Genomic DNA, 13802 nt, shown 5'->3' with positions numbered 1-13802 from the left:
ATATAGTAAAACGTATAATAATTTTTTTAGATATTATTTTAAATTTATACTCACTTATATTTAAATTAATTATATTTTTTATTATTCATAATTATTAATATATTATTAAACATGTATAAATAAAAATATCAAATATTTTTTTAATTATAATATAATTATTTTTTTATGATTATATGATTTTTATTAATATTATTTTTTAATAAATACATATAGTATATAATAATATAATAAATATAAATTAATTAGTTAGTTATTTAGTTTCTTTAATGCAAAATTAAAATTAAAATATTTTTATTATAAAAAAATACTAAAATTTTATATACTTATTTAATAATTATCAGATTATAATTTATTAATTATAATTTGTTGGAATTTAATTATTTTTAAAATATTAATAAAAATATATAATCTAAATTTTAGTTTTATATATATATATATATATATATATATATATATATATATATATATATATTTACCAAAAATAGAAGACTGGAACCCGCAACCTCTTAATTGAGTATGGAAAAACTATGCCATTTGAGCTATTACTCATTGGCACTAATAACTCATTAGTTGAACCAATAAACTAATAATTTAACATTCAATCATCGATTTAATTCCGTCACAATAACTATAGTCAAAAGTGCACTCAACTTCTCATTCAATTCCTTCCCCTCAAACTTATTCTCCATTTTTATTTTTTCTTTCTTTTCTTCTCCTGTCTATGTGCAGCGCACGATGATATATTAATGATGAGTACGTAGTACTAGTTTCTCTCTTTGTGTTTTTGTTTCAATTCTACTCTTTCTCTCCTCCAACCGAATATATTCTTCTCCTTCCAACTTCAACTATCACCGTTCATTCCATAAACTTTTACAAACCGAACCAAAGAAAGTGATGAGTAGTGATCCTCAAAAAGATTATATTCCCCCACAAAAAAAAAAAAAAAAAAAACTAATAAGTAGGATTCTCACATTGGAGTTCCATTCCTTGTTTTCTAAGTCATGCCATTTATATAAGAAGAACCTTACCAACATAAACACACTTCTTTAATTTATTCTCCTTTAGCCATTTTCTCTCTTTGTTCCTTTATATCGATCTTTGATGGAACGCGGTGTTCTTGATGGTATCATCAGTAGGTTGCTTGATGTTAGAGGAAGACCTGGGAAACAGGTGCAGCTTTCTGAGGCAGAAATCAAGCAGCTTTGTGTAGTTTCCAAAAATATCTTCTTAAGGCAGCCCAATCTCTTGGAACTAGAGGCTCCAATTAAGATATGTGGTATCTATTTCCAACCTCTGTTCTATTTAATTTAATTTTGTTTCTTCGGTCCTTCCTGAATTTTAGTATATAATAATGATCTATAGGTTTTTCTTGCGTTAATGAGTTTAAAAAATAAGTTTTCGTTTTAGTTTTTAGTTGGAATAATGATGGGGAGTCAACTTTATTTTCAGCCGCATGCGCTAGTCAATTACTTGTTTTAAATTTTAGATCTTAAGGACAAGTTTGAATAGGTATATAAGGATTTTTTTTTTTTTAATTTTTCTTATGAAAAGTTATAGTATTCACGTTTGCTATAATTTTTAAAATTAAATTATAACTTTTAAAAAAATTATTTAAGTGTTTATAAAAAAAAACGACTTATCTTATAATAATTTTTTTTATTATTTTTTTTAAAATAATTATTTTTAAAATTAAAAAATTAAATAAAAAATAATTTATGTATAAGTTACTTTTAATATAAAGTATTTATTGAATAAACTTTTTTTAGAAAGAGTTCTATAAAGCTATTTATCCAAATTAAGCGTAACTCACCATATCTAAATTCTAAATTTCAAATCGTAAATTTTAAATTATTTAAAAGTATAAAAAATTTTAAAATTAAATAATATTAATTAATTAAAAATTAATTTTTTGTATATTCTCTTTTAACTTTTATTTTTTATTTATCTGATAGTCCGATAAAAATAGTGGTTTCAAGCGAGAATTGTCGGAATTTTTTAAAATAAAATAAATATAAAATTGCATATATAGATACATTTTGAAGTATTTATTTTTTAACATTTTATTACTTATCTCGATCTCAAGATAAGACAATTTTTTAATAAGCTTATTTATTTATGACGCAATTTAAATGTATTTTGTTCTCACCTAGTATTTTATCCCATGTGCAGAGTAATACCTTGTAAATGTTTCTTGCTTATCCCATCTTTTCCAAGAACAAAATACATTTTTTTAAATAAAAAATAGAACAAAATACATTTATTAAAAAATTGTCGAAATAAGTAATAAAGTGTAAAAAAAGTAAATACTCCCACGTGTTTATACATGTAATTTTTAAATTTATTTTAAAAAAATTCCAGAATTGTCTCGTATTCGTATTTCAATATGGGACCTCTAGTTTGGGGATCGATCAACCCGTCTTGGACTCTTGGTCATATTTCCTAGTTTGAAAACAGAATAACCCATCCGAAGTTACTTTGGTTTAACCTATTAGAAAATGAAAAGTGAATTGACTTGCACAACTAAGTGTAAGAATTGACTCTATCGGTGAAGTGGTTAGGATTTAAGCAAAAATGGTAAAATCGGTAATAACGGATTTAACGATGGATAATTCTTTTCAGTATGCTAACAACATCGACTATGAGAATAAGCATATTCTAAACTGTTTTTCACTTTTTCTGATGTAATGTACCTCTAACTAAATACTCTGTTTCAGGCGTTTTACGACCTTTTAATTAAGGGTACCGGTTATTAAATAACTGTATTACTCTGATATCTTTTTTTTCCAGATTAGTATGCGTTGCTCCTGTTTAATTCATTAGTAGTAGTTTGTGCAATTACAAATATTAATTGGTTTGTAGATTATGAAAGTTGAATAATTATTTATGTATGTATATACACACATTTAGTTATATATTATTGCATTAAAAAAAAAAACTACTTTTTATATGCATTATTTGAATGGTTTTGAAAAATAAAGATAGAAAGAAAGGTGCACTTAACTGTTAATTTTAAGTAAAATTAATAGTTTAAAATTATAATTTAGTTAAATTTATCAAATTTCAACAGTTAAATTATTTAATAACTCGTAATTATTAATTTCATATAAACTCGTGAAAATTATTGCACATGGCTGTCTTTTTGCCTAGATCAAGAATTCCTTTCTAAAATTAAGTAGGAGCTAACATCTTATTACACCAACAGGAGATGTCCATGGTCAATATCCCGACCTTCTAAGACTCTTCGAGCATGGCGGATTTCCTCCTCGGTCCAACTACTTATTTTTAGGAGATTATGTGGATCGTGGGAAGCAAAGTTTGGAGACAATATGTCTTCTTTTAGCATACAAGATAAAATATCCAGAAAATTTTTTCCTTCTTAGGGGTAACCACGAATGTTCTTCTATAAGCCGTATTTATGGATTCTATGACGAATGTAAAAGGAGGTTCAATGTTAGGATGTGGAAAACATTTACAGATTGTTTTAACTGCTTGCCCCTGGCCGCTCTCATTGATGATAAGATAATATGTATGCACGGCGGACTCTCGCCGGACTTGCGTAATCTAAACCAAATAAGGAGCCTGCCTCGTCCGACCGAAGTCCCCGAAACCGGCTTGCTGTGTGACCTTCTTTGGTCTGATCCTTGTGGAGACATTGAGGGTTGGGGAGCCAACGAACGCGGAGTTTCATATACTTTTGGAGCTGATAGGGTCACACAGTTTCTCGAAAAGCATGATCTTGACTTGATTTGTCGAGCTCATCAGGTTTCACATTCGTCTATGGTCTTAACAAAAATATTATGTGCACACCAAAAATTAGTCTTTATTTATTTGTGTATAAATATAATCTTGTTTGATTTGATTTTAATGTGTATGTTAATTTTAATATCTATTTTATACTGTAGCTGATTTATTGATTAATTTCTGGCGTACATCTAACATAGTTCAAATCTTAAATATAGATTAATATAATATAATTGACCAAAATTCAAGCACATAGGCTGCTGATTTATATTTATATCTTTAAATTTGCAGGTTGTTGAAGATGGATATGAATTCTTTGCTAATAGACAACTTGTGACTATCTTTTCAGCACCCAATTATTGTGGAGAGTTCGATAATGCTGGCGCAATGATGAGCGTTGACGAGACACTTATGTGCTCTTTCCAAATATTAAAGCCAGTTGAGAAAAGGCCTAAGTTCAGTTTCGCGAGCACCAGCGCAGTTAAGTCTAGCACTCCGACCAAAATCAAGGTATTTATGAAATAATTTATTTATTTATTGTTAAGTTTTTATAAAGTATACATCTAAATTAATTTTTAAAAAATTATAGATTGAGTACTTTCTGTTTCAAATAATTTTTTATTCTCTATAATTTTCGAAAATTACTCTCTTTATACAAATTAAGTTTTCAGTCACTTTTAGTTAGATTTTTAATATTTTTATCAGATAAATAAGTTCGTAAAAAAATTATTATAAGATAATTAAATTTTAAAAAATATCACTATAAAAAAATTAGTGATTCTTTAAAATGATGAAAGGAACAAACTGTCTAATAAAAATAATTCTTAAAAATTTTTAAAAATTAAAAAATTATTAAATTAAAATATTCAATCTAAAATATTTTGAAACTAATTTAGATATTTATTCATTTTAAGATAAAACATATGTTAATAAAATTTGATCGTTGACGAACGGATTTTTGCTAGTAAAGAAATTCACAAATATAATCATGTTGTAAGTATAGTTTTTAAACTAACAAGAATCTTTTCGTACAAAAGTTTTGTTTGTCACTAAAGCAAACCTAATAAAAATAAATAACCGAAGTATTCAAACCTCGGGTCGTCTTCTCAAGGAATTGCAGGGAGGTATGATTTATTATTGGTTATGTAAAAAGATATGTTTTTGGGTTTTTGAAATAGGGAACAAGTAATTTAAATAACAAGAAAAATAAATTAATAATTAATAAAATCTCTTGGCAAGGTATGAGAAATTTAGGTCCTATCCTAGTTATCCTTATCAGGTGTGAAGAGAATTAGATTCTGCTCCCACTTTTAATTAACCCTTGCTAAACAAAGGAAAGTCAAGTGGTCAAATTAATTTGATCCTCAAGTCCTAGTCAACTCCTATGAAAAGACTAGAGTTATTGGAGTACAAATTAATCAGCAAAGAATTCCAATTTCAATCAACAGCAGAGTTTGACAACTCAAGTGTTATAAATTACTTAACCAAAGCCAAAAGGGGAAAATAAATCTAAATTGAATAAAAATGCCTTCAGATGGGAAGCAGCAGTAACATAAATAAAAAAAAAAAAATATTAAATATGAAATACCTCAAATTGCATTTAAACATAAATTTAAGTCCTAACATGGAAATGTTCATAAGCCAATTGGGCAACATAAATAACAATTAAAATAACAAAATAAATAAAAGTAGAAAATAAATTAAAGGAACTTTGAATCTCTGGTTGTAGAAGCAATCCTAAAATAAGAGAAATCCTAATCCTAAATCCTAAGAGAGAGGAGAGAGCCTATCTCTCTCTAAAACTACATCTAAATCCTAAAATTGTGTATTTGAAAGTGTGTTTTATGAATGAATAGGTTCCCCCACTTTATAGCCTCTAATCTGTGTTTTTTGGGACGAAAACTGGGTCAAAAACAGTCCAGAAATCGCTGGGGGCGAAATCTGCCATGCTGATTTTCATCACTGCGACGTGTCCGCGTAGAGCACGCATTTGCGTCCCCTATCTGTACGGCCACTATAGCAAATTATATATCAAATCAAAGTCCCAGACGTTAGCTTTCCAACGCAACTGGAACCGCATCATTTGGACCTCTGTAGCTCAAGTTATGATCAATTTAGTGCGAGAGGGTCAGGTTGACAACTTTGCAGTTCCTTCAATTTCTTGTATTCCTTCCACTTTTGCATGCTTCCTTTCCATCCTCTGAGTCATTCCTGCCCTGTAATCTCTGAAATCACTTAACGCACATATCAAGGCATCGAATGGTAATAAGAGAAGATTAATATTAGCAAATATAAGGCCAAAGAAGCATATTTTCAATCATAGCACAAAATCAGGAAGGAGAATGTAAAATCATGCTTTTTGTATGGATAAGTGTATGAAAGATTGATAAAATCCACTCAATTGAGCACAAGACAAACCATAAAATAGTGGTTTATCAACCTCCCCACACTTAAATATTAGCATGTCCTCATGCTAAGCTCAAGAGAAGCTATAAAGGGGTGAAGAGGAATGGTAGAATGTATGAAATGCAACCTATCTATATGAATGCAACTACATGCAGAATGCTTTTTCCTACTTGGTTAAAAGTAAATAAGCTCTTCAAGACAAACATAAATCAGATTTCACTAATTCAAATTAGACAATAAAAGACAAGTAAACTTGTAAGAAGTTAGCTCATGAAAGCAGGGAACATAGAATCAAGCATTGAACCCTCACTAGTAGTGTATATCACTCTAATCTCTCAAGTGTCTAGGGTTAATCACTCTACTCTTCTCCAGTCATGCTTTCTAAACTTTGTTCTTCATCTAACCAATCAACAAATATTTAATGTACCAATACAAACATCATGAGGTCTTTTCAAGATTGTAATGGGGCTAAGGTAAATGTGAGGGTATATATATGGCTAAGTGAGCTATAAATTGAATCCTTGATTATCCTAAGTTCTCACCTATATACACACTCTATATACTTTTAAATTCATGCCTTGCTACCCAAGATTCCCACTTTTGCATATTTCATATACTCATGCATCAACTTTTCTCTTAACTTGTATCACATATGCATTGATTTCTTTTCATTAACTTAACATTGTGGTAATTTTGTCCCCTTATTTATTTACTTATTTATTGAATATTTTTGGATTTTTTATTTTTTTTCTCTTTTTTTTATATAGAAGAATAAACATAACTTATCAATGTACATGGATTTTTTAATTTTTCTGGTCTCACATGAGTAGGTACCCAAATTCCCATAACACATTCCCTTATTAACCCATGTTCCCACGGTTTTCCCATACTTAATTAACACACAATCTCTATCTTAAGCTAACCACATATTCAATTGGGATAATTAATTATTTTTCTGCTTAAGGCTAGTGATGTGGTAAAATATAGAACAAATGGGATTTAAAAGGCTTAAAGTGGCTGACAAGGGTGATTTAAAGGGTAGGCTTATTTGGGATAAGTGAGCAAAAATAAGTGATGGCCTCAATCATATGCAAGCATGTAAATATACTAAATAGTGGACATATAGAATAGAACAAAGCAAAGATTGCAATCATAGGGAAGAAAACACACAAGAATAAAAATTTATGGTTAAATAATGTAACCATATAAATAAGCTCAAAATCTCACAGGTTGTGTGTTCTTAGCTTTTTAAACTATGTTCTAAATACAACTTCAAACAAGTTTTAACAGAAAAATTTTTTTAATTTAAATTAGTGAAATACTATAAAAATTTCTTGAAAAAGAAAATATTACTTCAACCAAGTGGTAAAATATGCATAAAATCAAATAAACATGCAATCAAACATGTAAATGCAACAATGAACTAATAAAGAAAATAGAATATTGGTGTTGAGAAGAGAATAACTAACCCATGGAGATTGGTATCGACCTCCCCACACTTAAAGATTGCATTGTCCTTGGTGCATGCTGAGATGTGCAGGTGGACGGCCTGTTCCAACTGGCGCTTTTTTCCGAAGATTTTGCAGATGGACTTGTCTATCTCCCCATGTAAACGTCTTCCAGTTCCCTTCCGGGTGGCCATCCTAAGAGAAAAAAAGGGAAGAAAAGTAACCCAGAAAAAAAGATAAGAAAATAAATGAAGTATGGGTGGGTTAATGCCAAATGATAAGGGTCTCATTTACATGGAAGCTTCAACATGTACGTGAGAAAACAATAGAAGCACATGGCATACCAGTGGTGCAAAATTTGTAACAAAGGGGCGGAGTGTGGGTAATGAAAGACAGTATAAGTTCATATCAATGCAAGAGGAATACCAGTAATACAAAAATTAGCATTGACTTGTGAATAATAATACCCAATTAGAATAAAAACAAGTCATGAAGCACCGGAATAATGCAAGAAAAGATGCAACAGTTGAATAAGAAAATTTAACACCAATGAAAAAATAATAAATTTAGAAAAGAAAATAAAAATATGCACAAAATTAAAATGCAATGAATGAAAGTATGCATATAAATTAAGTAAAATAGAATGAAAGAAAAGAAGGATGAGAAGTTAAAGAGATGAAGAAGAAGAAAGTAAGGAAGAAGGAAGAAAGAAATAAGAAGAGAGAAGAGAAAATTAGGATTAGGGAAGAAAAGATAAGATATATTGCCTGTTCTGTATAAGCTGTGCGTTGCTTGTGACGCTGACGCGTGGGTTACGCGATCGCGTGGTTGGCGATAAGTTCAGGTGACGCGGACGCGTGGGTCACGCGATCGCATGGTCTGATTTGTGCAATTGGCGCGAGTGCAGCCGTGCGTTCGCGCAACTCTCTGTTTTATACTCATTTTGCCAAATTTTGGGGTGACGCGTTTGCGTGGTCGACGCGATTGCGTGGATGGCTAAATTTTAAAAACGACGCGGTCGCGTGGGGCACGCGGTCGCGTGGTAGGGCTTGTTCTTCTAGCATGGTTCCAGCCCAGCTCCATCATAACTCTCTGCCAAACACCTCTTTACGTCGATTTTGCAGGGCCACGCGTTCGCGTGGGTAACGCGGATGCATGGGGAGGCTATTTTTCAAAATGACGCGGTCGCATGGGTGACGCGGACGCGTGGGCATGTTTGTTCCTAAGGCACACCTCCAGCCACACTTTCGCGTGACTCTCTGTCCAATTCTCTTTTCTTCAAAATGCACTGGTGACGCGGACGCGTAAGAGACGCTGTCACGTCGCGTGCGTGCTTTTTTTTTTATGCTGTATGCAATATGCAGAATGCAGAATGCAAATGCTGATATGGAGGTTATGAATAATTCCAGGTTCAATAGAATAAAACAAAACTTTAAAACAAACAAAAATGAAATAAAATTAAAATTTGAAAAGGAACGATCATACCATGACGGGTTGTCTCCCACCTAGCACTTTTAGTTATTGTCCTTAAGTTGGACATTTGGTAAGCTCCTTGTCTTGGTGGCTTGTGCTTGTACTAATCCTTGAATCCCCACCAATGTTTATAATTCCAATGGCCTCCGGGATCCCAAACTAGGCGTAGAAAGCCTTCAAGCAAGTTAAAGCACGTGACAAGGCCCCAAGAGTGTTGATTGCTGGAATGAATTTCGGGGTCCCAAACCTTGCTTTTGCACCCGTCTTCTTGTTGATCATCATGATTCCATCCGAGTAGCAAAAAATTTGAATTCTCACTAAAGCGGCCAACCAACTTCCTAGACCCATTCAGTTGAGCTTTACACCAATCTTTGCATTTAAACTTTGAGTTTTCCACCATATTGAATCTTGCATGACAACTCCTACCACTAACCATCTGCCTCTTACTCTTAAAGCCATAAAGAGCTCTGAGTTGCCCATTTGTCTCAAGCAAAGCATATTCAAGTGAGCTAATTAAGCTTAGAGATGAAAGATTTACCCAATTGAATGAAGGAATGGATTGTGATGGTTTTGGGGGAGAGGTCTCCAATAACTTTGGCAAGGTGGTTTCCAGCTCCATTCTCTTGGGCTCTTCTTTGACAACTTCCACCTCCTTACAAGCTTCTTCAATATCAACCTCTTCCTCTTGGTAGCTTTCTTCTAATTTGATCTCTTCTTCATTGATCACCAAGGGCATGGGAGGTTGTGCTTTTTCTTCTTTAATTTTCATGTCAAGTCCAATGGGAGAGGATTCAATTGTAGATAAGAATTCATCAATGATTGAATCTATCTCTTGATCAACCTCTTCAAAGTCTTCAACCATGATTTGCATTGGAGGTTGTACACCCTCCTCAACATCAATTTCAAACGTCTTTGAGGGAGGCTCTATAACTTGACTTTCCCATGGAGGTTCAGCATCTCCTAAGTCTTCAACCACTTCTTCCTCTTCAATAATTACAGCTTCCTCCACTTGTTACAGTACAAACTCATGCTCCGTACTGTCCATTGGAGTTTCTAGTATCTCCTTCATGCTACGTTCTTCATTAGATTGTCCACATGAAGCCATGGGGGTTTCTTGAGTGTCCGAACGTCGGGAAGGTAATCGATTTATCGCTTGATTCAATTGGTGAAGGGTTGCATGAAATTTATTCACTATTTCCTTGAGACGAGCCTGTGATTCTTGGGTTGATGGGTATGAACATGGTGCATATGGAAGTGGTGGTTGTTGGGGGTAATTGGATTGGAATTGGGGTAGATAAGAGTTAGGGTCATATGGAGGTGAATGGTGGTAGTTGGCTTGTGAGTGTAGTGGTTCAAAGCTATGTTGAGGAGGTGGTTTACAGGCGTATGATGGGGCTTGTTGGTAATTACAAGGGGGTCCACCATATCTATCATCTTGGTATGCACCCGGAATGGCTCTTGACCATAGCAAACTGGTGGAGGTTAGTTGTCACGGAAGGGTCCACCATAACTGTTGTTTTGACATGCATTGTGGAATTGTCGTGGTCGATGGTATCTTGGAGGGTGTTGTTGCCTAAAGGGTTGATCAGATCCTCGTGGCTCCTTCCATCTTTGATTACTTTGACCTTGATGCATGTTCCTGTTATAGCTTCCATTCCTTTCAACAACATTAGAACCAAACTTAAAGCGATGGGGGTGAGAACTCATAGTAACTAATAAAAATTAAAAACAAAAATAAATAAACAAGCAAAGAAAAATAAAAAAAATAAAATAAAATAAGAGAAAAGGTTTGAAAAAGATTTGATTTTAAGATTAGAAAAGATAAGATAAGTTAGGTAAGAGAAGATAAGTTTTTATTTTAAAAGGTTTTGAAATTTAAATTTTTGAATTTGAAAATTAAATTTTGAATTTTAAATTTTGAAATTTGAATTTTTGAAAAAGTCAACAATATAAGATAAAGATCTGAAAAAGATTTAAATTTTGAAAAGGTTTGATTTTTAAAATTTTAAATTTAAATTTTGAATTTTGAATTTTGAATTTTGGAATTTAAATATTGAAATTTGAAATTTGATTTTGAAATAAGATAAGATAAGATTTTGAAAAAGATATGATTTTTGAAAAAGATTTGAATTTTGAAATTTAAAACTAAGATAAGATAAGATAAAAAATTTTAAAATAAAAATCTGATTTTTTTTCGATAAAATTAATTTAAAAGTAAATATTTACAATAATCAATAATAAGGCATACGTTTGCAATTCCCCAGCAACGACGCCATTTTGAAGAGCGGATTTTTGCTAGTAAAGAAATTCACAAATATAATCATGTTGTAAGTATAGTTTCTAAACTAATAAGAATCCTTTCGTACAAAAGTTTTGTTTGTCACTAAAGCAAACCCAATAAAAATAAATAACCGAAGTATTCAAACCTCGGGTCGTCTTCTCAAGGAATTGCAGGGAGGTATGATTTATTATTGGTTATGTAAAAAAATAAGTTTTTGGGTTTTTGAAATAGGGAACAAGTAATTTAAATAACAAGAAAAATAAATTAATAATTAATAAAATTTCTTGGCAATGTATGAGAAATTTAGGTCCTATCCTAGTTATCCTTATCAGGTGTGAAGAGAATTAGATTCTGCTCCCACTTTTAATTAACCCTTGCTAAACAAAGGAAAGTCAAGTGGTTAAATTAATTTGATCCTCAGGTCCTAGTCAACTCCTATGGAAAGACTAGAGTTATTGGAGTACAAATTAATCAGCAAAAAATTTCAATTTCAATCAACAGCTGAATTTGACAACTCAAGTGTTATAAATTACTTAACCAAAGCCAAAAGGAGAAAATAAATCTAAACTGAATAAAAATGCCTTCAGATGGGAAGCAGCAGTAACATAAATAAAAAAAAGAAATCTTAAATCTAAAATACCTCAAATTGCATTTAAACATAAATTTAAGTCCTAACATGGAAATGTTCATAAGCCAATTGAGCAACATAAATAACAATTAAAATAACAAAATAAATAAAAGTAGAAAATAAATTAAAGGAACTTTGAACCTCTGGTTGTAGAAGCAATCCTAAAATAAGAGAAATCCTAATCCTAAATCCTAAGAGAGAGGAGAGAGCCTCTCTCTCTCTAAAACTACATCTAAATCCTAAAATTGTGTATTTGAAAGTGTGTTTTATGAATGAATGGGTTCCTCCACTTTATAACCTTTAATTTGTATTTTCTGGGACGAAAACTGGGCCAAAAATAGTCCAAAAATTGCTGGGGGCGAAATCTGCCACGCTGATTTTCGTCACTGCGACGCGTCCATGTAGAGCACGCGTTTGCGTCCCCTATATGTACGGCTACTATAGCAAATTATATATCAAATTGAAGCCCCGGACGTTAGCTTTCCAAAGCAACTAGAACCGCATCATTTGGATCTCTATGGCTCAAGTTATGATCGATTTAGTGCGAAAGGATCAGGCTGACAGCTTTGCAGTTTCTTCAATTTCTTGTATTCCTTCCACTTTTGCATGCTTCCTTTCTATCCTCTGAGTCATTCCTGCCTTGTAATCTCTGAAATCACTTAACGCACATATCAAGGCATTGAATGGTAATAAGAGAAGATTAATATTAGCAAATATAAGGCCAAAGAAGCATGTTTTAAATCATAGCACAAAATCAGGAAGGAGAATGTAAAATCATGCATTTTGTATGGATAAGTGTATGAAAGATTAATAAAATCCACTTAATTGAGCACAAGACAAACCATAAATCGTTATTATCAAATAAAAAAATCCATAAAATTTAACATTCTTCTTTACCAAATCTTAGTACATACATCGTCTTGATAGCAACTAAAAAGTTATATAACAATTACAAATTTATTAATTAGATAAAGATTGTCAGTATCGCCAGCCTTATGTAGTAGGTTAAGGGAGTCATCCAAGGTATGCCAATGGCTATCAGCCTGTTGACAATCGGCCTGTTAGGTCATTCGATCGGCAGTTGAGGTGTTTATGGTAAGCAGGCATTTGGTTGGTTTTGAGGTGGATTAATTGGTAACGAGTCGATCGGTTGGCGGCGGTTTACTACAGATGAAAAATACAAGCATGCTCAGTTTAATTCTTAGTTTTCTTAACAAGAGTTTATATATACTTTTCAATATACTAAAATTGTAAAGTAACACAAAAAAATGATGGTTGCTAACATTCACAACATTTGTTTGTTCCAACTTCAATAATTGTGGCTATATTTTGCTTTCATCATTTTGTGCAGGCATTTCTTGGTGGTAAAGTATGAAGTGTGTTAGCTGACAGAAATTTTTTGGACACCCAAAATCAATTTTGAGAAATTGGTAGTGTTCATCACTTCAATATTACGGAAGAATGCATTTGGTGGTATACCTTATGAGCTATGAAGCGAACAAACCAACAATATTAACAATTCCATATCAGAGTATAGTTGTGTTTTTTCTAATAATTGTCCATGAAAACAAAAAGTTGTAATAGATTCATGTAGATGTTTACTTATCTCCGAAAAATATATTACAACTCAAGATAGGACAACATTATTACTTTATTTGTTTCAAAATATTGTTTCTTTGACTAAATTTGTATTTTGAAAAATTAATTTATGATGAAATCTGTTAAAATATATAGTGATTTATTTCAATGTATTATTCATTTAGTTGAAGCAAGGGTTATTTTGAAACATGCATAGTGATCCGTTACATATAAACCCAAATTGAAC

At 31.7% G+C, this 13802-nt stretch overlaps 1 protein-coding gene across 1 annotated transcript; it reads left to right on the top strand.

The window, feature by feature from the left end:
• Positions 1–853: 853 nt before the first annotated feature.
• On the top strand, positions 854–13706 carry LOC107625312 (serine/threonine-protein phosphatase PP1-like). Its single transcript, XM_016327929.3, has 4 exons — positions 854–1276; positions 3203–3762; positions 4033–4251; positions 13329–13706. Exons 1-4 carry the CDS (start codon positions 1102–1104, stop codon positions 13350–13352), a joined length of 978 nt encoding a protein of 325 aa, XP_016183415.1. The 5' UTR covers positions 854–1101; the 3' UTR covers positions 13353–13706.
• The last annotated feature ends 96 nt before the right edge of the window (positions 13707–13802 follow it).

The sequence above is a fragment of the Arachis ipaensis genome, chromosome B2 (genome assembly GCF_059453495.1).
Source record: "Arachis ipaensis isolate K30076 ecotype BB chromosome B2, ASM5945349v1, whole genome shotgun sequence".
In the NCBI taxonomy this organism is placed as follows: domain Eukaryota; kingdom Viridiplantae; phylum Streptophyta; class Magnoliopsida; order Fabales; family Fabaceae; genus Arachis; species Arachis ipaensis.
Note: the sequence above shows the minus strand (reverse complement) of the source record. Positions and strands in the feature narration are given on the sequence as shown.

Coding starts and splice junctions, on each gene's coding strand:
- LOC107625312 (XM_016327929.3), top strand. CDS start 1,102: ATGGAACGCGGTGTTCTTGATGGTATCATCAGTAGGTTGCTTGATGTT. Junction 1,277..3,202: donor GGCTCCAATTAAGATATGTG/GTATCTATTTCC, acceptor TTACACCAACAG/GAGATGTCCATGGTCAATAT. Junction 3,763..4,032: donor TGATTTGTCGAGCTCATCAG/GTTTCACATTCG, acceptor TTAAATTTGCAG/GTTGTTGAAGATGGATATGA.